The sequence below is a fragment of the Loxodonta africana genome, chromosome 18 (genome assembly GCF_030014295.1).
Source record: "Loxodonta africana isolate mLoxAfr1 chromosome 18, mLoxAfr1.hap2, whole genome shotgun sequence".
Taxonomy (NCBI): domain Eukaryota; kingdom Metazoa; phylum Chordata; class Mammalia; order Proboscidea; family Elephantidae; genus Loxodonta; species Loxodonta africana.
Genome location: NC_087359.1, coordinates 65,347,417 through 65,372,059, shown reverse-complemented (window position 1 = coordinate 65,372,059; position 24,643 = coordinate 65,347,417). Strand labels below are relative to the sequence as shown.

The 24,643-nt window shown below is 43.1% G+C and overlaps 2 protein-coding genes across 2 annotated transcripts; one reads left to right on the top strand and one right to left on the bottom strand.

Moving 5' to 3' along the window:
• Positions 1-352: 352 nt before the first annotated feature.
• LOC135228021 (olfactory receptor 1L4-like) lies at positions 353-4,624 on the bottom strand. Its single transcript, XM_064270342.1, has 2 exons — positions 4,529-4,624; positions 353-1,397 (listed from the first exon to the last, which is right to left on the bottom strand). Exons 1-2 carry the CDS (start codon positions 4,622-4,624, stop codon positions 492-494), a joined length of 1,002 nt encoding a protein of 333 aa, XP_064126412.1. The 3' UTR covers positions 353-491.
• A 17,321-nt stretch (positions 4,625-21,945) lies between these two features.
• Positions 21,946-24,205, top strand: LOC100662926 (olfactory receptor 1E5-like). The gene has a single exon (XM_003423489.3). The coding sequence runs from the start codon at positions 23,261-23,263 to the stop codon at positions 24,203-24,205; it is 945 nt and encodes a 314-aa protein (XP_003423537.2). The 5' UTR covers positions 21,946-23,260.
• The last annotated feature ends 438 nt before the right edge of the window (positions 24,206-24,643 follow it).

Sequence of the window (24,643 nt, the reverse complement as noted above, 5' to 3'; positions counted from 1 at the left end):
TCTCCACTTGGTTGCTGTTGGTTGTACTTCTTTCTGCTCGCCAAACTACAAGACTCCTCTCTATGCCCCCTTGTTCACTTTTATAGTTTCCAAAATTTAAAAGTATAATCTACTGCAAACATTCAGGCAATATAAAACTAATTTAACCGACTGGTCTGTACACACCAGAAACCCTAGTGGCGTAGTGGGTAAGTGCTATGGGTGCTGACCATAAGCTCGGCAGTTCGAATCTATCGGGAGCTCCTTGGAAACTCTATAGGGCACTTCTACTCTGTCCTGTAGGGTGACTATGAATCGGAATCAGTTGGAAGGCAAAGGGTTTGGTTTTGGTTTGGATGTACACGTCATTAAGGACAGACACTTTGTTGTTTTTGATCTAGTTTTTATTTAACAAAGACTGTTGGACAAATCTGATAGTACGTTGAAAGCTAAAAAGAAAGAAAGAAAAAAGGTTCTTTATCAATGAAATGCTAGTGAATTCAGCCCTGCCCTCACAACTCTTGGGGTGCAGCCCGGCATCTGAACTCCTTTTTTAGGGCGCCCTTGACCTCTTTGTTGACCACAGCATAGACTAAGCTGGCCAGGCGGTCGTAGTGGGCTGAGTAGGCCGACAACGGTCGGAAATAGACGGAGAGGACAGACCCGAAGAAGAGCGACACCACCACCAGGTGGGCCCCGCAGGTGGAGAAGGCACGGCGCCGCCCCCCAGCGGACCGCACTCCGAGCACCGCGACAAGGATGCAGACATAGGAGAGGGACACGAGGAGCAGCGGGGTCAGCACCACGGTCAGGCCCTCAGAGAAGATGGCAGTCTCCGCGGCGGATATATCCGAGGTTGCCAAGCTCAGCATCACCGTCATATCGCAGAAGAAGTGGCGCACAGGGGCGCAGGCGGGGTAGGACAGCGCGGAGATGACTAGCGTGTGGAGCAGTGAGTGGAGGTGGGCCACCGCCCAGGACGCCCCCACCAGCGCCGCGCAGCGCCCGGGCGTCATGAGGGCGCAGTAGTGCAGCGGGCGGCACACCGCCACCGCGCGGTCGTAGGACATGGCTGCCAGCAGGTAGCTCTCAGTGATGCCCAGGGCCACGAAGAAGTACATCTGGGCAAAGCATCCCTGGAAGGAGATGGCCTGGCCCGGGTGGAGCAGGCTGATCAGCAGTCTGGGGACCGTGACGGTGGTAAAGCAGACGTCCACGAGGCTCAGGTGACCCAAGAAGTAGTACATGGGATAGTGGAGAGCCGCATCGGAGCTCACCACCACCACCATGCTCAGGTTGCCCAGGGCATTGAGCAGGTAGACGCCAAGGAAGAGCAGGAATAGCAGCGGTTGGGCGTCTGGCCCATTCATCAGGCCGAGGAGGAGGAACCCTGGGGCGGATGTGAGGTTGGCCAGAGCCTTGGAATGCCCAGACCGGTGGGAGTGCAGAGGGCAGAAATGAGGCAGCAGGCCTAAATGCTGGGAGCTCTAGGTAGACTTCCTGAGATATTGGGGCTCTATGTAAACAATGTTTAAAAAAAATTTTTCTCCTTGCTAAAGTGATTTGAAAACTACAGTGCTCATGCAATAATCCTAATTTTATTGCTGAAGAAACTGAGTCTCAGAAGCGTGTTCTAAGTTAGTAGGCAAGGGCTCAGGCTTTGGAATATGTCAGACCTAGCTTTGAGTCCTGATGCTGCCACTCAGATGGTGTCAACTCTCTGAACCTCAGTTTCCTTAGTAGTTACTCCTGATGTTGGTTGTGAGGATAAAGTGGATAAGAAGTTTAAACACTCAGCCGATAAAGCCCCACACCTAATAAGCACTCAAAACTATTATTTATCTATCATCGTTATTTGCTTGTTTAATAGGCAAACAATTAGTTAGGGGCAGAGCTGGGACTGGGACCCAGGCCTTCTGAATATCAGTCAAATTTTCTTCACAAAATACCTTCTGAATTTACCATTCAATTATTCAGCACATACTGTATGCTAGCTCAGGGGTTGGCCAACTTTTTCTATAAAGGGCCAGATAGTAAATATTTTAAGCTCCGGGGCCAGTCTCTGTGGCAATGACTTAACTCTGCCCTCGTAGCATGAAAGCAGCCATAGATGACAATACATAAACAAATAACCACGGCTGTGTTCCAATTAAACTTTATTTACAAAAATAGGTGGCAGCTAGATTTGGCCTGCAGACTGTACTTTGCTGACACCTGTACTGAATACCACGAGGGACAGAGTGATGAACAAGTCTTAGCTCCTGCCCTCAAACAGTTTGACCTGTAGCAGCTTGCAGAGTGTTATGTACTTTATTAATTTTATGAACTAAGTGAGTATAAATTATTCTTTCTGGAGGAGTTTGGGAAGAATCCAAAGAAGGGGTGGGATTTGAGCCAGGTCTTGGAGAATGAATACGGGTTCAGGAAAAAGACATGGTATGGTGGGGAAAGGGGTGGGGGGGCATTCCAGGCAGGTGGAAGAGATTGGGGTTGTTGGCAGAGAAGGCATGGAGTGAAGAGAGTGAGACATCGGCATATAACCCAGACAAAAAGTTTGTCCTTGCTCTGACCAAAGAGTGCACAAAATCAGTTGGGCAGAAAACTTTGCAGAGTTGATAAGTTAACCAAGTGATTTCACTTATCTCAGCAACAATGTACTCGTGTCATCGCCACTCAATCTCTTCCTTAAACATATTCTTTTCTCCCTTTGCTCCTAGGTTTCTAGAAATGTTCTGTTACTAATCTAGCCCATTCACCTTTTGCCAGGAAAGTCATCTCTTAGCAGGGAGGCTCACTGTGGGCAGGGGCCGCCATCTTACAGCCTTGTACAGTGATCTGTACTCATAATTTGTCTAATAAATACTTGCTCAATAGAGCTTTTTAAAGAGCAGTGAAGGAAAACAAAGACAAAGTGAGAGTGAAGAAGAGGAGATGATGGGCAAACTACAGTGACCACTTCTATCACTTCCTGGGAGAGGCTCCAGATATATCCTCTTTTTTCATTTTTCTGCTTCTCTATTATTGTCACGTATTGGTTGACAGCACTGGGCTTACTGGGATTGGTTGTACCAGGGAAATAATCTGCTCGTGTTCATGCCAACCCCCTTCACTTCCCCCAATATAGAATCAAAGTCCCCCACTCAGTCTCAGAGCTAGGACCTTAGCCCTCTCCAATCCATCCTCTTTTGAGTATAGGATTCTCCTCCACAAAGCCACTGGCCTTCCCTCCCAGCCTGCATGTGGGAGGGTACGGGATGTCATGGAGAGAGCACTGGCTTTGGAGTCAGAGCTGCTTTGGTTTTAATTCTGATTGGCCATGTAAACATAGACCCATCTTCATGTCATCTCCATTCTTCTGACCTATAAAATGGGGAAATTGATTCCTATCTCACATGGTTGATGACAGGATTTAATGAGGTTATGTATGTATAAGCACTTAGCACAGAAGTGGTGCTCAATAGATATTAGTTTCCTTCCGCCTAAACTCTGATGGTTCGCCCTGCTCCTTGATGGCTCCTTGAGGCATTCCAGTCCACTTCTGGAGGGATGTAGTTATTTAAGTATGTTTTTCTTTAATCTCAGCTGAAACCTTCTCTGTAGCTTCTACTCATGAGCCCAGTTTTGGCCTCTGAGGTTACACATCCAAGTCTGCTTTCTCTGCAGCTTTTCACATGGTGGTTGAAGAAATCTATTTTGTGTGTAGTGAGTCTTCTTTGCCCCAGCCAAACACCCTGGTACCTTAGACTCTTCCTTATAGACTTAATTTTCAGATCCTTTGCCATTCTAGACACCCACTGCTTTGCCAATATTTTTCTTAATGGAAATGGGATGCAGTGCTCCAGCTGGAGTTGGAGTGGGCAGAATTCCCTGGGGCAGTATAACAGCTCACCGTACACTTCATGTCTGTTTATTGAGTGCCAGGTTTGCGCAAGGTATCGTTTTGGGCTCTGGGGCTATAGAGGTACATCAACCACATCCTTGATCTTCAGCCATGCACAATGTAACAAGCACCACACTATCTGTATGAACAAAGTGGGAGTGACTTTCTCTGCCTGCCTGTTTCAGACCAACTGGTTACTATCGAGTCAATTCTGACTCATGGCAACCCCATGTGTTGCAGAGTAGAACTGCACTCCACAGGGTTTTCAAAGCTGTGACCATTCAGAAGCAGATCACCAGGCCTTTCTTCCAAGGCACATCTGAGTGGGTTTGAATCACCAACCTTTCGGTTAGTAGTCAGGCACTTAACCATTTGTACCACCCAGAGACTCCATGCCTGATATAGGGAAGGTTCCAAAGAAGAGTTGAAGTTTGAACTAGGTCTGGAAGAATGAGTGGGAAATTATCAGGTTGACAGAGGCATGGGAGTGGGAAACGCCTTTCATGCAGTTGGAAGAGAATGTGAAGGCACAGGACGATGTTTTGCTGGTGGAGTAGAGCTAAAATATGACCTCTTCCTCGCTAAGGCTGTAAGGCAGAATGAAGGGGGGTGGGGAAGAAGGTAGGACACAAGGCAGGAAGATAGCTGAGCAGCGTTGGGTCCTCTCACCTGAAGGGCTGCGTGCCAGACCTCAGCACTGTCTGCAGAGCCTCTGGGCTGTTTTTCCTCTTGGCCAGAGATTGCCAGTCCTGAAGGCAGATCCATTGTCAGCCATCTCAGCCCAGAGACCTTAGCCTGTTTCTTGCTGGCTAGGGCAGCAGCCCTAGAGAGAGAGAAAGCCAGAGCTGTGTGGACCCAGGGAATTCCTTATCCATGCTGTGCCCACTTAACTTTACTGCCTCTCTTCACTGCCCATTAAGTACAGTGCATACGTATTCAAAGCCTTCCAACATGGCTCCCAGTGCTCTTGTCCAACCTTAGCTCCAACTACTTCCGTGTGTTGCCCTCCCTCTCAACCCAGCCAGTTTGGCCTTGTTTCTGTCTCTTGGTTTCATCTTTCTCACATGCCATCCCATCCCTGCCTGAAATGCTCTCCCTGCCTTATCTCAATACCCAGCTTTGGCTCCTCCTCTTCCAAGAGGCGCCATCTCCTTTCCTGACTTCTCCAGCCCAAACATAACCCTCCCGTGAAACTTAGCCCTCATTTGCCCATTATCAAAGTGATTTTTTTTTCTGGGATGCTCACCTTCCTTACTAGATGGTGAACCTTCTGAGGGCAAATATTTAGTTGTCGCTTCCCATCTGACCTAAGGCCTGGAACAGACCTGGCAAAGCCAGGAAAGGCTCCACAAAGGAGGTGGCATTTGAACAGGGCCAGCTTAGAGGACAAGGCATTCACTGAGCAGACAAAGGGAAAACCATGTGCAAAGGAAGTTACAAGGGAAACTTCAGGGAAGTTACTTAACCTCTTTGAGCTTCATTTTTCTTTTCCCCTTCTAAAAGTTGGATAATAATAGCATCCTCGTAGTTGGCTGTGAAGATTAAACAAGGTAATATATATAAAAAAGCACTTGGCAAATAGTAGGCACCTAGTAAAAGTCAATTTCCTCACCTACCCCAGGCCCTAAGTACTTTTGGTGATGGGGAGATATGGTGAGTGATTTATGCTGGTTCTTGCAGAGACACCTGGCACAGGGCCAGTTTCCCTGGTTGCTGAGCTGCTCTTGTTGACTCAGAGTCCTTTCCATAGGCCCAGGTATGGAAGGTGTTTGCTTCGAAACAGGTAAAACCAAAAAAAACAAACCCACTGCCATCGAGTTGATTCCCACAGGGTTTCCACGGAGCGCCTGGTAGATTCGAACTGCCTACCTTTTGGTTAGCAGCCATAGCTCTTAACCACTGTGCAACCAGGGTTTCCTTGAAACAGATAGGAAGGACTTCTTTAAGTTTACAAAATGGGTCAGGGATACTTAAGATCTAGAACCGGAAACCCTATCTCCCAGGCAGCTTGTGGCCCTAAACTCTATGAGGAAAGGGTCACCTTTGGTAGCAAACACTCAGATGCACCAAGACACAAAAATACACAGGGATGTGTGCTTTCTGATAGACGCAGACATATCCTGGTGCATCCAGACACACAGACATGCCCAGACATACACTCACACCCACTTGGGCAGGAACATACACACACGTGGGCACTCATGGACTCCCACTTACAGTCATTTATACACAGACATACACATGTATGCAGATCAATGCACTTAGAGAAAATGTAGACGCTCGTGCCCAGAAGTCACATACACATGAAAACCCAAACACAGACCCACAAATGCAAACAGGTGCAGAGACATAAACAGACATTCACAGATTCTTGCAGGCACACAGATCCAGGCACGAGTCTACACACCAACACCACTGAATGCCAACTCCTTCCTCGCTCTGGCTCCCTCTTGCCTCCGGTCTCTGGCTGCCTACACAGAGTGGGGAGTGGGCAGTGCCAGGCAGGGGAAAACTTTGGTCCTGGGCCTCTATCCTATTTCTTCATTCCAGTTTCTTCCTGGACAGCCCAGATTCTTTTCTCAATGGTGCCCCAAATAGCTTCCACTTTAACCACAGTTTTTAACTCAATATGAGCCCTCTTATCTCCATTTTCTATTCCAAAGACACAGTCCCCCTCCTCTATTCTTCCAATGTGCCATGCATCTCTCTTCAGTAATTTATTTAACAATCTTAACTGCTGTATCTACTCTATGCCAGGCAGGTACTGACTTGAGGACCAGACACGGAGGGCATTTAGAGATGGATAAGACAAAAAGCTCACTTTCCTGTCTTGATATCTGGCAATGATTCTTAGATATCACCTCACCCAGCACCCATGTCACAAACAGAGGAAGCAAGGCCCAGAGAACACTGTGCCTGAAGTCATACAGCAATCTGGGGACAGAGCCAGGATTCTAATCCAGTCTTCTGAATCCCGCCTATGCTCTCTTCCACTTCCACATGTTGTCTGCCACATTTTGGTGGTTACTTCTCATTTATTCCTCTCCCTCAGAAGCTTGTTTTACCCGCCTGGCCTTTTTTCCATTGATTATTCCTCTCCCTGCCGCCCTGTCTAATGACTCACCTGTGAGCACAAATAGACTCTGCCCTCTGCGCTCTACACTCAGAGGCTGATCCACGTCCAGCAGAGGTAGAAGGAAGGTGTGTGGGCCCAGGAGAGAAGATTTACCTCAATAGGCCAAGGCAGGAGGAGTGGCACTCAGGCTGGGAGCAAAGGGAGTCACATACTAATTAATTAACCAGGAAACTCCATGGAGAGCTGTGATGGCCTGCTGGAACTGCTGGCCCCATGAGGACCCCTCAGCCCTCAGCCAGCGCTGCTTCCCTTTCCTACTCTGCTGGAGAGACAATGGAAGAAATGGAACGAAGGAGTCTGGCACCCAAGAATTGGGATGGAAGACTCTCAGTGTGGTGACCACCCCCACTGGCCAAATGTGCTGTAAAAATGCTGTCACTCCTCTGCCCCCTACCAAGGGGCACCAAAGGCTGAGAGGGACAGGGTTGTCAAAGATCACACAGCCAGGGGACCCTGGCCTCTTTTCCCTGGCTGTCCCCATGCTGAGCTGTGACCACCACCCTTAAAGCTGTGACCTCACTATGTGATTCCTCTGCTCTGGGATAGCTCTTCCTTCTGGCCCACTGTGAGAAGAGCAGTGAAGTGGATCTGGGGACCTTGATGCCCAGACTCCCAGCACAGGCCCCAGAAGCACTTCTCGGAACTCCAGACCCACTTCAGCCCCAAGAGTCCCACCTAACCCAGGACTGAGGGGGGCAAAGGGGAGTGCTGGAGCTGTTAGCAGCCTCTGGCTTCAGGGCAGCTGAGTCTCACACCCTGCACGGAGCTGCTGTTGATGGACTTGAGGGTAGCTGCTCTCTATCACTCCACAGCCAGGCTGGAGATAGTGGGACCTCAGCCCTGCCCAGCTTACGGGAAAGCTGGTGCCAGAGCAAGATGATTTCTGCTTCTTGTTTCAAAGCCTCTTGACTGTCCTTTCTGCCTCATGGACCTCAGCAAAGCCGCCCTTCTCGATCTGAGGGGTTGACCTAATTTTCCAGGCTGAACTGATTTCTCCTGAGGGAAGCCTGTCTCTCATCTGCCCTTCCTCCACCTGGGGTGCAGAACTGATAGTCACACCCCAGAGTATGTACTTCTCCAGCTCAACTATTCATTCATTTGAAAACATTTATTCAGCCTCTTTGGGGTGCCCAGCTTTGTTGGGCTCTGACAAGTGTCAGAGAAGTATTGAGAAAAACAATATATTCAAGTCCTGGTTTGGCTTCCAACCACCTACGGAACTCCAGGCAAGTCACTTCCTCTCCCTGGGTCTCAGCTTCCTCATCGATAAATTGAGAGGGGGTGAAACGGATGGACTTTGAGGACCTGTTTCATGTCCAAGGGCATAAAATTCTGAGGATGTGCCCTTAATAGTTTATATTCAGGTTGGAGAAAGGAAACTCTGGCACAGAGAGTTACAATGCTGGGCAGTAAGGGCCCTGGGGACTTAGAATAAGCAACAGTGCCTGTGGCTCGGATGTCAGGGGGTACTTCTGGAAGGAGATGGAGTTTAAACTGAAGAATAAGGTGGATTTGGGTGTGTGGGAGGGTAGTGTGGGTGAAAGCAAGGTATCAGTAACCACACTTGATGCAGAGGGGACTTAGGGAAATACAAAAGAAGGAAAAAGCTGCCTGTGTGAGTTTTTAGTAGAGGAAAACATCTAAGAGTCAGCTTCCTGAGACTCTGACACCTCTGTGCCCCTACTAGCTAATCTTGAGGAAGTTACTCAAATTTTCTGCACTTTGGTGTCTCACCTGTAAAATGGGAGAATAGTAGAATCTGCTTCATAGAGATGATATGAAGACCAGATGCGTTAATGAATGTAAAGCCCTTAGAATACTGCCTGGCATACAGCAAGTACTAGTTACAGGTTGGCTATTACCATTATTGTCTCTCAGCAGTGCCTACTGTGTGCTGAGTTTTAGGTTTTGCTCTAGGGCCGCTATGAGTCGGAATTGACTCGATGGCAACGCATTCACTCTCCTGATATGGATTAAAAAAAAAAACTTTTTGAAAGAAGAAGCTATTTTTAATCTCTCCATTCTCCAGATAAGCATGAAATGACCTTTGGTCAACTGTAAAGAGACGTTATCTTCAAGTTGCTAGTAGCTGTTTCAAGTAGAGTTGAGAATACTGGATAATATCCTAAGAATATCATTGTTGTTAGAGTCTGTGGTTAAAAAGAAAAACAAAAAGACCCAAACCTGTTGCGGTTGAGTTGACCCTGACTCATAGCGACCCTGTAGGACAGAGTAGAACTGCCCCATAGGGTTTCCAAGGAGTGGCTGGTGGATTCAAACTGCCAAACTTTTGGTTAGCAGCCGAACTCTTAACCCCTGTGCTACCAGGCCTCCATGTGGTAATATGTGGCCCTATTTGATGTGTTCCTGTTGTTTAGCAATGCAAAGTACAGTCATGCATTGGTTAATGTCCACTCTATGTACTGTGAAATAGAACTTCATGTGATTTGGATGTTGTTCAAACACCATACTACATACAGACAGTCACCAGGTTGTAAATGTCAAAGTCATGTAGAACCAATCCCCTGTAAAGCCCATTACATTAAAAATATGAGAGGGGGCCAAGATGGCAGAGTAGTTAGATGCTTCTGGTGATCCCTCTTACAACAAAGACATGAAAAAACAAGTGAAACAATTATATATATGACCAGCTAGGAGCCCTGAACATCAAAGGCAAAGTTAGAAAAGAGATTAAGCAGCAGGGGGAGGAAGAGATGGTTCAGAACCGGACCTGAGTCACCAGAAACTCTTAGGTGCCATTCCCTGGCCCAACCGTGGCAGGGCTGGCAGTAGTGTTCCAGATGTGGTTTTCTCAGGGAGGTACAGCTAGCTGCACAGCTTAGTAGTAGCTAACTAGTATGTAAGAAGCCCTAATGAAATGAGGGTTTTTACCCTGGCAGGATGCCCATATATGCCTAGCTATCCTGGTCGTGTTAGCAGTGGGACCCTGAATCAGACGCGGGAGTTACAGCTTTGGGAATGATTCAGATCTTATTGATCATATTAATTAAAAAAAATTGAAATGCAGATGAAGTAATGACGTTTTTGTTTTTTTAATAAACAGGATCGTGAACTTCCAAGACTGATTAGAGCCCGAGTTCATAGGTGTGTGGGAAACTATGACCAGAAAAAGAACATTTTCAAATGTGTTTCTGTCAGACCAGCATCTGTTTCTGAACAAAAGACTTTCCAAGTGTTTGTTAAAATTGCAGATGCTGAGATGCAGTATTATACTAATGTAATGAGTGAAATTTAAACAGTGGTGAAGGGGTTCAAATAGCAAAAGTTAAAGCATTTTCCTCTGTTATTGTTTGAATTATGGTTTTCATGGTTTTATAGCTACCATTTTCTGTATTTTACTTGTTGAATTAAATATTTAAAAAAATATTTAAATCCCTTTAAATGTGTGACATTTTTTAAATGTAATTTTTACTGTTTTTATAACATTTACTAAAATCCAACCATTTCAGTTAAAAACACTCAATATAGTAGGGATAGATGATTAGTACATCTGAGTCTTCTGAAAAGCCAGCTTCAGGTTTAATGGAAGAATACTGGAGGCATCCCTGTTCAACTCAGGAACAAGAGTGCCCACTATCAAGTACTGTTATTAAACATTGTACTGGAGCTTTTAGTCTATGCAATTAATTTAATTACTTCAAATATTTAATGAGTATTACTCTGTGCCAAGCCACTGTTTTAAGTGCTGAAGACAGACAAAGCAGTTAAAGTAACAAAAATCTCTGAATTTATGGAATTTATATTCTGGGAAAATTCATTAGACAAAAGTGAAAAACTTGAGTATAATAATTACTATTTGCAGAAGATATAACTGCATATATGGAAAACCTAAGAGACTCAACTGAGAAACTACTACAAAAATGAGATAATTTGGTAAGTCAGTAGAGTAGAAAACTTAGTAAGCCAAAATCACCGGTGAGTATTATTTATATATGAGCCACAATCATTTTTGTGTAAAATGGATAAAAATACCATTTAAAATAGAAAAAAAAAATCCAAGACTTAAGCAAGACTAAATAATAAATGTGGAAAGTATATGAATGAACTTTAAAATGCTACTGAAGGGTACAGAAGGAAACTTGGACAAATGGAACGATAAATCATTTTCTTAGAGCGGAAGACTCAATACAAAGATACTGATTTTCCTCAGATTAATTTGTAATTCAATAAATTTCTAGTTATGTAATTCCTCTCTCTCTGTATGTAACTGGTACTAAAGGTTACATATAAAAAAAGAAAGAATAGGAAACTCTGAAAAAGAAAAACATCAGGAAAAGAAGATAGTCCTACCAGAGATTATAAAGCTTTAAACATACTAGTTATCTTTTGCTGTATAATCACTTACTCGAAATCTTTGTGGTTTAAAATGACAACAAACATTGCCTTTTGTAATTTCAGTGGGTCAAGATTTCAGGAAAGGCAGCTCTGGCTTGGAGTCTGTTAGGAAGATCCACTTCTAGGGTGTTTCACTCAGATGGCTGGCAAGTTGCTGCTGGCTGTTGGTAGGAGGCCCCAGTTTCTCTCCATGTGGGCCTCTCCACAGTAGTGCTTGAGTATCCTCACAACATGGCAGCTGGCTTCCCCCAGAGTGAGTAATCTAATAGTGAATTAGGTAGAAGCTACCTTTCTGTGATCTACCTTTGGAAGTCACATAACATCACTTCCACCACATTCTGTTTGCTAGAAGTGAGCCACTAAGTCTGGCCCATATTTAGGGGAAGGGGAATTAAGCTCCATCATTTGCAGGAAAAAGTGTCAAAGAATTTGTGGACGTGTTTTAAAACTAACACACAAAGACATTTATTCATGCAAAATATGGTACTGGTTTATGAATAGAAAGACCAATAGAACAGAATTTAAAGTACAAAAATAGACTCAAGTATATAGAGAATTTGGTATGTGATAAAGGTAGCATCTTGAATTAGTGGGGAAGAGATTGATTTCTTTAATAAATGGTGTTGGGACCACTGACAAACGTCTGGAAAAAAAGTTGGAGTTAAACTTTAAGCTTTTTACGTATTTTTTCTTATTCTTTTGTAATTTTGTTTTATATATTTAGCTTTTTATCTATTTGGAAGTTTTTTTTGTGTAGGATGTGAAGTATAGAGGTTTAACATTATTTTTGTTCCCCAAGTAGGTGGCTCATTATTCTAACACCATCTCTTGAATAGAATGCTTTGGAATACTATTTTAATCATAAAAGTGATACAAACATGGGCCAGTTTTTGAACTCTTCACTGATTTTTAGCTATTATAGATACCTTCTCAAGGTTTTAAAAAAAAAAATCCTGTTGGAATTTTGATTGGGATTGTACCAAATTTATAAATTAATTTGAGGGAGGCGATGTATTTATGGAGCCTTGGTGGCGCACTGGTTGAGAGCTCAGGCTGCTAACCAAAAGGTTGGCAGTTTGAATCCACCAGCTGCTCCTTGGAAACCCAATGGGGCAGTTCTACTCTGTTGTATAAGGTCACTATGCGTTGAAATTGAGTCAACAGCAACAGGTTTGGTTTTTTTGGTTTGGACATATTTAGGGTAGTAAACCTTCCCATTAAGAAATATGGTATGCCTCTTTATTTAGGTGTTTAAGAAGTATCTTTCAGTGAAGTTTTATAAATGTATTTATAAAGATCTTTCAGATTACTTTTTTAAGCCACTGCTGAAGATAATATATTAAAACTGGCATATTCATTTATGGTATATCATCTGTACAGTGCTTTTGGAAGACATATGATATAGGTAATATTTAAGAAAAGCCACACTAGTGATCATTTCACCCCACCCCATTTTTAGGACATTACTTTGTTGTTAGGGGCGGTTGAGTGGTTTCAGAATCCTAGTGATCTTCTGTACAACAGAAAGAAACACTACCAAGTCTAGTACCATCCTCACTATCATTGTTACGCTTGAGTCCATTGTTGCAGCCACTATGTCAATCCATCTCCTTGAGGGTCTTCCCCTTTTTTGCTAACCCTCTACTTTACCGAGCATAATGTCCTTTAATGTCCTTCTCCGGGGACTGATCCCTCCTGATAACATGCCCAAAGTATGTGAGATGAAGTCTTGCCATCCTTGCTTCTAAGGGGTATTCTGGATGTACTTCCAAGACAGATTTGTTTGTTCTTCTGGCAGTCCAGAGTATATCCAGTATTCTTCACCAACACTGTAGTTCAAAGGTGTCAGTTCTTCTTTGGTCTTATTTATTGTCCAGCTTTTGCATGCCTATGAGGTGACTGAAAACACTGTGGCTTGGGTCAGGCATACCTTAGTCCTTAAAGTGACATCTTTGCATTTTAATGCTTTAAGAACGTCTTTTGCAGCACTTTTTCCCAATGCAATGCATCATTTGATTTCTTGACTGCTGCTTCCTTTGGTGTTGATTGCGGATCCTAGTAACATGAAATCCTTGGTGTAATAAATTCCAAAGTAAAGAAAAGATAATATGCTTGAAGATAGTCTTTGTGGCATTACCTGTAATAGCAAAAATCAGATTCAATCTTATTGCACGTTAGGGGGTTGTCTTAGGTTGGGTTCTCCAGAGAAGCAAAACCAGTGAACCGTATATATGTGTGTGTGTGTGTATATATATATATATACATATACATACATAAACCAAAAACCCCATTGCTGTGGAGTCTATTCCAAGTCATAGCGAATCTATAGGACAGAGTAGAACAGCCTCATAGGGTTTCCAAGGAGCACCTGGTGAATTCAAATTGCTGACCTTGTGATTAATAGTCATAGCTCTTAATCACTACACCACCAGGGTTTCCTATATGTGTGTGTATATATGTGTATATATATATAAAAAATAAAAAATATATATATGCATATACATATATATATGTGTGTGTGTGGAGAGAGAGAGAGACAGAAAGAGATTTATCTTGAAGAATGACTCATGTGATTGTAGAGGCTGGCAAGCCCTAAGTCCATGGGCTAGGCATCAGGCTGGAGGCTTCTCCTGACTCAGGTAGCTGTAGGGGCTGACAAAACCAAGATCTGCCGATCAGACCACTGGCTCATAGGCTATGGAAGATGATGAATCCCAGGATGGGCAGGTAAGCCACTAGCTCAAGTCCCAGGAACTGAAGGTCAGATTATGATGAGCCAGATGCAGGATCCAGAGGTAGAGTCCTGTTGGAACATACATTTATATATTGGAGGCAGGCCATACCCCCAAGGAAACTCCCTTTCAACTGATTGGCTGAACATAACAGATCTTATCATGGACTTGATTACATCATTACATAACTGCCAGAGTACTGAGAGTCATGGCCGAGCCAAGTTGACACGCAACCATCACCGTCTACCCCATGTCAACTTACACCTGTACACATCTTCTTAAACCATACTTAATCTCTAAATAGAAAAAATTATAAAGTCATACTTGCACATAACATGATACAACTAACATGAATACAACTGAAAATGCACTAGCTCCATTTACATCTTATATTTTATGAGTGAAGAAAACAAAATATTTGATGCATACATAAAAGGAAGAAATATAACAATTACAGTCCTTGTTCTGCAACTGATCACGTGGTTGTAGCTGGTATTTAGAATTACCTGCTTCCACCACCCATTCTGTATTTTTACCTCAGCAAGCAACTGGTCATGCTTCTTTGCCAGGTGGGGTGACCCAAACCTTCACTACTGAGTGGTCTAGGCCATTAGTAGTCACGTTGGAATTCGGTTGCTGTAGTTTTTGATTGACTTTAATCACAGGGCATGGTAGTACTAAGAGACACCCTAAGGGATCTCCTATCTTCCAGACATACTCTGCTTTACCTCCATTATGCAACACCAATCTTATTTCCCCTTGGTAGGCAGAATCAATCACGCCAGCCAATATAGTAACTCCCTTCTTTCCCTGTTGATACAGAGGCATGAGAAGCCCAAAGCGGCTCTTTCAGATCAATGGAATGAGTGATGTATCTCCAGGTGGAAGCATTCCTCTCTTTGGAACTAAGACCTCAAGACCCACAGAGCATAGGGTCAAGGACACAGAAAGCAAAACATTTACTAGTGGATCACTAAGGATAGTGAGTGGTGCCACTCCCATTTCCACCCCTTGATTCCTGGACCCGTGAATCTTGGCTATGGGGGAAACAGCACCATATGCTTATGGATGCTGGTTTACAGCATATACAGCTTCCTGGAGAACATTGCCCCAACTTAGCAAGGTATTGTCACCTAGCTGATGTGTAATTGTGTCTTTAGAAGGCCATTCTATTGCTCCATCAAACCAGCTGCTTCAGGATGATGGGGAACATGGTAAGGCCAGTGAATTCCATGAGCATGGGCCCATTGTAAAACTTAATTAGCTGTGAAATGAGTTCCTTGATTCGAGGCAACTTGTTGTGGGGCACCATGACAGTGAATAAAGTATTCTGTAAGTCCATGGATGGTAGTTTTGGAAGATGCTTTGCAGACAGGGAAGACAAATCCATATCCAGAATAAGCGTCTATTCCAGTAAGAACAAAACGCTGCCCTTTCCATGATGGAAGCAGTCCAATGTAATCAACCTGCCACCAGTTTGCTGGCCGATCACCTGTAGGAATGCTATGTTATTGGAAACTCAGCATTGGTCTTGGCTGCTGGCAGTTGGGCACTGAGCAGTGGCTGTTGTCAAGTCAGCCTTAGGCCAGGGGAAGATTGATGACAAGGATCTTCTCCAGAGCCAACAGAGACAGAAAGCTCTCCCCAGGATCTGGCGCCCTGAATTCAGACTACTAGCCTCCTACACTGTGAAAAAATAAACTTTATTTTGTTAAAGCCATCCACTCTTGGTATTTCTGTTATAGGAGCACTAGACACCTAAGACATGGGAATTCTGCCAGTTGTTGAGTATGTCTATTCCAATCATGCATTCTGGAACTTGGAAAATCACTACCGGATGGGTTTGGGGACCCACTGGATTCACTGTGAGAAGAAACTGAGTTAAGACTCCATTAATAACCTGACCTCCATATGCCCCCACTCTGACTTGTGGGCCAAAGTGATGTTTTGGGTATCCCGGAATTAGCGTCTGTTCAGAGCCAGTGTTTAATAATTCCTGAGAAGTCTGATTATTTCTTTTGTTTCAATGAATAGTCAGTCTCGCAAAAGGCTGTAGATGTCTTTGGGAAAGTCTTGGAGAAAGATTAACGGTATAAATTTTTGGAAGTGCAGTAGGGTCCTTCCTCAAGGGAACCCGATCTCACCTTCATTCAAGAGGTTGTGAGTATTTAAACTGGCTCAAGTCTGGAAATTGATAGAGGGGCTGTGACTCTCTTGTGCCAATTCAACTTAGACTGCCATTCACTTGACCTAGAATTCTTCTGTGTGTACAGGCGAAGTAAATATTTAGTAGATTTCCTATCTATTTTACTCCTAGGGACATCATGACTGAGTAGCCAATGCCATAAGTCCATACTAGTCAGACAATTCTGGTTACAGGTTTGACTCCACTGTCCATTACTGTAACCACACCCATCTTGTCTTTGTTGATTGAGTGCAGCCACTTGGCTCCTACCACCCAGGGGTCCAATCAGACCCATTGTAGTTAACCCAGTGCAGTCGAGTCGATTCTGACTCATAGCAACCCTATAAGGTGTGTTAATTCAGTTAGGGCAGTTCCCACATCAAATCTGACTTACATAAAATAGCAATCATAGCAGTCTTTAAGGATGCTGGGGCTCCCTTCACAAATTTGTTCCTCACTGTGTGGTAAAAGGTGTGTCCTCTGGGCAGTCCATGTTTGGGTGTGTGGGCCTAATCTGATCAATGCACTCTAACATCTCAATTTCCCTAAGCCTTTGGGTATCTTCTACAGTATACCAAGGCAGGTCTGGCACTTCATCTTGCTTTAGCGTAGGCCACTGTGTAATCCACACTTCATTGAACCAAAAAAATAAACTATCAGATCCTTTCCTAACCTCTCAAGCTGAAACATTGATTGTAGAATCTGTGCTTAGTGGGCCTATATGAGTAAACTCAGACTGATTGAACTTCATGTTCCTTGCACCATTATATCATATCTTCAACAGCCATCCCCGCACATATTTCCTAGGTTTCTGTTTGTACATATTAGAAAAGTCAAGCAGTTCTTTTGGAATAGCATAACTCCTCCTGAGTTCAAGCGCCACATAAACTACCTCAAAGTTGCCTGAAAGAAAGCTTTATTTCTTATAGTAACAGAGCTGATATTACCAAAAACAAAACCCAGAGTCTTATAAAAGTGGCTGAATTACAATGCCAGTTGAACTTCCAACCTTGAATAGTGTCTGAAGTTAAAGAGAGGCCATTGATTGGGAAGAAATGGGATCCTGAAACTTGGGATGGGGAAGTTATGGGCAGATAATCAGGAAGCTGGGGACACAGAGTCCATAAATTCTGTTGAATAACTCCTCCCAACAGGAACAGCCCTTTCACTTCCATCTGAAGAGATTACTCCGTATTTGTCTGCTTAGCCACCCTCCCCAGTAAAAACATTAGTACCTGTGTGAGAAGGGCGTGGGGCTTTCATCTGACCTCCTTGAACTTCACAAATGCAAAAAAGAATCAAGATCAACGGCTGATTCCTATGAGACAGAGGTCAGACACATCCCCGCATCACCAGTGATGCATATGATATATATATATATATATATAAACATATATACACATATATATATAAGGGCAAGTCAGAAAGTATTGCTACTAGGGTTCTAGTCCATACATGCACGAGTTTATTCCAAACAAAATGTCTTTAAACATGTCTCTGCAATCAGTGGATGACGGCAGACAAGTTCTCTCAGTAGTACACTTATCTTAGTCTTGTTAGGGTGCCTTAAAAAAAAAAAAAAAAGGATACTTTTTGTGCCATGGGAAAAAAAACCAATTTTGAGGTCAGGGGTAATATCAGATTTTTAACAAAATTCAAGTGGAGATCTTCCCAAATCATTGAAGCTTTGCAACAAGTTTATTGGAATGCTACTCCACATAAAACAGCAGTTTTTAGACTGAGCAGGCATTTTAAGACAGGTCAGGAAGACCTCAAAGATGAGCAAAGAGAGGGAAGACCACTCATAAGGTTTGGTAGCTGTTTTTTGGGGATTCCAAAGGCGTATTCTTGATAGATTTTTTTGAAGGACACAGGATGGTCGTGCGGGCTTATTATGCCTAAGTATTTTATTTTTTTTAGGAGTTATTATAAATGGCATTGTTTTCCTGATCTCCTTTCCATCGTTCTCTCTATTGGTATATAGGGATTCAACTGGTTTTTGTATGTTTATCTCATATCCTGCTTCTCTGCTGAATCTTTCTATTAGTCCCAGGAGTTTTCCCATGAAGTCTCTTGGGTTTTCTATGTATAGTATCATATCATCCACAAATAGGAACAGCTTTACTTCCTCATTACAATTTGGATGCTCTTTATTATTTTTTTTTCTTGCCTTATTGCTGTAGCTAGGACTTCCAGCACAAAGTTAAATAGTAGTGGTGATAAAGGACATCCTTGTCTTGTTCCTGTTCTCAAGGGGAATGTTTCCAGGCTCTCTCCGTTAAGAATGATGTTGGCTGTTGGTTTTGTATAGGTGCCCTTTATTGTGTTGAGGAATTTCCCTTCTAAACCTATTTTATTGAGAGTTTTTATCAGGAACGGGTGTTGAACATTGTCGAATGCCTTTTTGGCATCGATTGAGATGATCATGTGATTCTCTTATTTATCTGTTGGATTACATTGATTGATTTTTTAATGTTGGACCATCCTTGCATACCTGGCATAAATTCCACTTGGTCATGGTGTATTATTTTTTTGATATGATGCTGAATTCTAATGGCTAGAATTTTGTTGAGAATTTTTGCATCTATATTCATGAGAGATATTGGTCTGTAATTTTCTTTTTTTGTGGTGTCTTTGCCTGGTTTTGGTATCAGGGTTTTGCTGGCTTTGTAGAATGAATTCGGAAATATCCCTTCGTTTTCTATGTTCCCAAATAATTTGAGTAGTACTGGTGTAAGCTCTTCTCTGAATGTTTGGTAGAATTCTCTGGTGAATCCGCCTGGGCCAGGGCTTTTTTTTTGTTGGGAGTTTTTTTTTTTTTTTAATTTATTTAACTACGTTTTCAATCTCTTGTTATGGGTCTGTTCAGATTTTCAACATCAGTTTGTGTTAGTTTGGGTAGGTAGTGTGTTTCTAGAAATTTGTCCATTTCCTGTAGGATTTCAAATTTGTGGGAGTTTAGTTTTTCATAGTATTCTGTTATGATTCTTTTTGTTTCAGTTGGGTCTGTTGTAATGTCTAGTGGCGGCTTATTCTGAAGACATTTTAAGGAAATTGAAAACTGCATTGGAGAAAAAGGCAAGGAAAGTTTTTTTCCATCATGACAATGCACCTGCTCATTCTTCGAGGGTTGCAATGGCTGTCCTACTAGAATTTCATTGAGAAACCTTATCTCATCCATCCTACAGCCCTGATATTGCCCCTTCAGACTTCTTTTTGTTCCCAAAACTCAAAGAACATTTAAAAGGAACATGACTTGAGTCCCTTGAAGATGCGAAAACTGCTGTTTTGATGCGGTATAAACTGAAGAGCATAGAATTCTTCAGGGGAGGGTTAGAGTTATGGGAACACCACCTTCAGAAGTATATAGACCTAGATGGAGGATATGTCAAGGAACAATAGCTTCAAATTTTGATATTTTTGTTTAATAAAGGTTTCTATGATTTTGTATCAGTACTTTTTGACTTACCCTCTTATTTAAGAGTACATACAAACTTCACAAAAGGTGTGACTCATGGACTGTAGACTTCCTGGTTCTTCATGTCACCGAAACAAAAGGCAAAACATGGGGGGTGACCCTACTGCCTGGGGTAATTCGATCCAAATTAACAAGGAGAAATTGGGTTTCTCTACACAATGAGGAAAGGAAGGACTATGTCTGATATCCAAGAGATTCTTTGGGGGATGCTGCTTAGTACTTCAATGTCCAAAATAAAACTCAACAGAGAACTACAGCAGCTCACTAAGCATTAGGAGGCATATATGCAGAGTGGTAGGGATGATGGAGCTGGTGGGGTGCCATTAAGGTTTTCCTAGAGAGGTAAAGAGCTAGAAGTAACTCAGTGAGATGGGAATTTGGGTTACCATTTCTATCCTGGTCTGAAGAGGAATTGAACATGATATGGGAGGATTCATTATTTCTCTGACACCAGCCTTCTACATATCTGCATTTGGTTGGGTCATAGAAGTCTGATCTTTGTTAGCTTCAGAGTTATCTCTTCTGGGGTTTGTTTCCTGGGAATTAGATTGCAATGAGAGATCCTTCTATCGTGAGAATCTTTACAAAACATCTATCTTTTCATGGTGGTACTCTGCTCAAAGACGACTGATAGCTTCTTGTTGCCCACAGGATAAAGCTTAAGCTTCAACACTACTAAGATATTTTAGGACATTAATATTCTGGTCCCTGCTTACCTTTATGGCTCTCTAACTATTCTCCTTCACCTTCCAAAATGTGCATTCTACCATACAGAACTACTGTCTATTCCCTAAACAGGCAATGATATAGCATGCATAGATGAGCTTTTCCTAACCCCACGCTGCTTCGAAGTATACTAAATGTATAATCAGTTGCTGCTGTAGTTCTCTGAGAGAATTTGTGCTCGCGAAGTCCTGGGTAAGTGCTTTGTCTTTAATGAATTCCTCCAGGATCTAGACTCCTCTGGGTCTAGGGTCCCATAGGCCCAGGGAAATGTAGAACAGGAGATGCAAGAAAGGATGGTGCAGGCAGACATAGGTGATGATTACAGAGGATGTTGCTTCACATGCCTATAGTGAATAAAGGGGAGCAAAATCGCGGGTCGGGGTCCAGGAGTCACCCTCAGACACACTAGGTAAGTTGGGCAGGGGAGTGAATAAACTGGTCCCTTAGGGTCCTTCCTAACTGAGGGTCTTGAAGAGAAGAAGATGAGAGGTATCATTAATGGAGTAGCTGAGGCTAATATGCTGTATCAGTGGCAGCATCCTTCTGGTTTGTGATTCCTAATAACTCCCTGGAAACCAGAGATGGACTCACTTGTTTCCCAAGGAAGCAAAATTCTGAGAAATCAGATGCTCCCCCCTCCCCGCCACTGCAATACCAGCACATATGTCCAAGTGTAAAAAATCTGTTAGTGTTGCTGGATTAAATAGCATCGGTGAGTGAAAATTCCAGAAGTTGGATTCATTTATGTCTCTTTAGGGAAGGAACTTTCCATATCCCTTAATGATCCTCTTCAGTTCTCTTAGTTTGGGGTATGGTTATCTGGGGAAGAACTGGAAATAGATCTCATGGGTAGAAAATGTCTTTATTCCTTTTTTATATTGCTAAACCTCCCTGTCAGGCTTATTTTTTCACATCAATACCACTGAATCATGTGGATATCAACACAGGAGTGACATGACAGCACGGATGTGTGTACTAGATTGTCTGTTTTAGGATGGAGAATGGTGTGGTTAAGTAGGATAATATTTTCCATGGGTCTTAGGCAACATGGAGCTCTGGTGGCTCAGTGGTTAAAAGCTTGGCTGCTAACCAGAAGGTCGGCATTTCAAGTCCATCAGCTGCTCCTTGGAAACCCTATGGGGCAGTTCTACTCTGTCCGATAGGGTTGCTGTGAGTCAGGATCGACTCAACAGCGATGGGGTTTTAAGCTGCATCCAGGAATTAGATAATAAAAGTGTCAAAAACAAGTGCTAAGTGGTTAAGGTTAGTGAGTTCTTATTCTGGGAGGATTTAATAGTGGTTATTATTTTTTTTTATTATAACAACAGAAGTTTTTGATATCTTCAAAGTTGGAGGAATGCATGTCTCACGACAGCTAATGAACATTTACGAAACATTGGCTACATGTCAGGCACCATGCCAGGTGCTGGTGCTGCAACAGTCAAGAAGGCAGACATGGCCTTTCCTGCATAGAGTTTACAATCTGAAAAGGAAAAAGCTGTAGTAACCCCAAGTGCATGGAGTGCTATGGGCACAAGTACAAGATGCTGTGGAAACACAGCAGTGGGTTCTGACCTAGCCTGGGAGACAGGGAAGGTTTAGCTGAGTAAGGGCATGTAATTTCATACCTGAAGGACAAGTAGGATTCAGCCAAGGGAAGAGGGAGAGAGGGAAGAGGATGCTAGGCAGGAGGAACAGCAAGTGTAAAAGGCTAGAGGCAAGAAATGATGAGTTTTAAGTCCAGTATTTCTGAACAGCGGTGTGTAAGTGTGATTTTGCAGCCAGATGAGGCTGTGCAAGTAGGCAAGGGTCAGGTCGTGAAGCACCTTTTGTGCCCTTGAAAGGAATTTTGCCTTAATCTTAAGGGCCATGGAAGCTACTAAAGAGTTTGAGCAGGTGAGAGAGATGATTAGTTTTTCGTCTTAGAATGCCACAGCGTGAATGAAGGGATTGAAGGGGAGTGAGCTTGGGCACTGGGACATGTTCTTGCAGATACTGTCTCAATATCCAGACAAGGTATGATGTCAGCCTGGTCTAGGGTAGTGGGAATTAGGGTAAGGAGTGGATAAATTAGAAAGAGAATTAAGTGGCAGAATCTGCAGGGCTTGATGGTAGATTGGATGTTGATAGTGAGAGAAAGGAAAGAATGAAAGACAACCCTCAAGTTTCTACTTGATCACCCGGATACCTTTTACTGAGATACGCAATACTGGAGGAAACGCAGATTAGAGAGAGGAAGAGTGAGATCATGAGTTTAGTTTGGGATCAGTTGTGCTTAAGATGCTTGTGATATATCCATGAAGACATAATGACTAAGAAACTGGTAACGCAGTTCTGAAGGCGATAGAGAGAGCTACCCAAGAGAGTTAGACTGTAATCCATGCCATAGGAATAGATGTAGAATTATAAGAGAACAGATTTTAGGAAAAAGCTCTGTGATACACCAACATACAAGGTCCTGTTAGGGGAGAAGCCGATTATGGTTATTGAGAATAAATGGCTAGGAAGGTAGCAGGAAAACCAGTGTGATCACACAGAAGCTAAGAAATGAGAGTGTTTTAGAAGAGAGGGAAAAATTAATATTGTTCATGCTAAGGAGAAATGAAGAAAATAAGTCTGAAGAGTGTATCAGATTGAATGATATGGCACATTTCTGATTACAGAAATTGTTATTGTTGTGGGTGATGAGGGTGAAGTAAGTGTTGTTGCAGAACAGCTAACATGTTTCTTTATACTCAGGTTCTTAATGGATGCTCTTATTTATTCCTAAAGCTACAAGAGACAGATCATGGCTGGAAGGAATCAAACTGGAGTCTCAGACTTCCTCCTGCTGGGCCTGCCTGTTGAGCCAGAGAAGCAAAACCTGTTCTATGCCCTGTTCCTGTCCATGTATCTTACTACCATCTTGGGGAATATGCTCATCATTGTCCTCATTCGCCTGGACCTCCACCTCCATACACCCATGTATTTGTTTCTCAGTAACTTGTCCTTCTCTGATATTTGCTTCTCCTCTGTCACAATGCCCAAATTGTTGCAGAACATGCACAGCCAAGACCCATCCATCCCCTACACTGGCTGCCTGGCCCAGATGTACTTCTTCCTGTTTTTTGGTGACCTGGAGAGCTTCCTCCTTGTGGCCATGGCCTATGACTGCTATGTGGCCATCTGCTTCCCCTTGCACTACACCACCATCATGAGCCCCCAGCTCTGTTTTTCCCTGGTGGCACTGTCCTGGGTGCTGACCACGTTCCATGCCATGCTGCACACCCTGCTCATGGCCAGGTTGTGTTTTTGTGCAGACAACTTGATGCCCCACTTTTTCTGTGATATGTCTGCTCTGCTGACGCTGGTCTGCTCTGACACTCATGTTAATGAATTGGTGATATTTATCATGGGAGGACTCATTCTCGTCATTCCACTCTTACTCATCATTATGTCCTATGTAAGAATCATCTCCTTCATCGTCAAGGTCCCTTCTGTCAGGGGCGTCGGTAAGGCTTTTTCCAGGTGTGGCTCCCACCTCTCCATGGTGTCACTGTTCTATGGGACTGTTACTGGTCTCTACTTAGGCCCATCAGCTAATAATTCTACTGTTAAGGAGACTGTCATGGCTATGATGTACACTGTGGTGACTCCCATGCTGAACCCCTTCATCTACAGCCTGAGAAACAGAGACATAAAGGGAGCCCTAGGAAGGGCCTTTCATAAAAGGACATTTCCCTTTTCTTTATGAAATTTTTATGTCATCTTATCCAGTAGAGACTCTGATATTGCAATGTTTTTTCAGGCTTCTTATTTTAGAAGAATGGAACGTTTGGTTAAAATGAAATATTGCAGAATCATCTAATAAGTAGGAGAGATGAAGTGGAGCTATCTTGTTGAACTAGGAAGTGGTTCTCGGTCACATGCTGGCAAAGTCTTCCTTTTTCATCATTCCCAGATGATCCTGGAGGAGCATAGTTTTAAATGATCTTATTGCCCCCAGAAAAGACATGCTATTTTCCTGGCTCTTGTTTCTTGGTGGTGTTATATGTTGTTATTTTTTTTAACCAAAACTCTACTCAAAATAATACGCTGTCACTCCAAATCAATACTGACTAAAACCCAAACATCTTAGCCTCTCAGCACCGCTCTTCTAAATTCTGTTAATGTCCTTTCCTGTACAAGTTTT

Bases quoted from the DNA above. Each gene is read 5' to 3' on its own strand.
- LOC135228021 (XM_064270342.1), bottom strand. From the start codon at position 4,624: ATGGATCTGCCTTCAGGACTGGCAATCTCTGGCCAAGAGGAAAAACAG. The intron at 1,398-4,528 runs GTGAGAGGACCC...GGGCATTCCAAG, and splicing joins TCTGGCACGCAGCCCTTCAG to GCTCTGGCCAACCTCACATC.
- LOC100662926 (XM_003423489.3), top strand. From the start codon at position 23,261: ATGGCTGGAAGGAATCAAACTGGAGTCTCAGACTTCCTCCTGCTGGGC.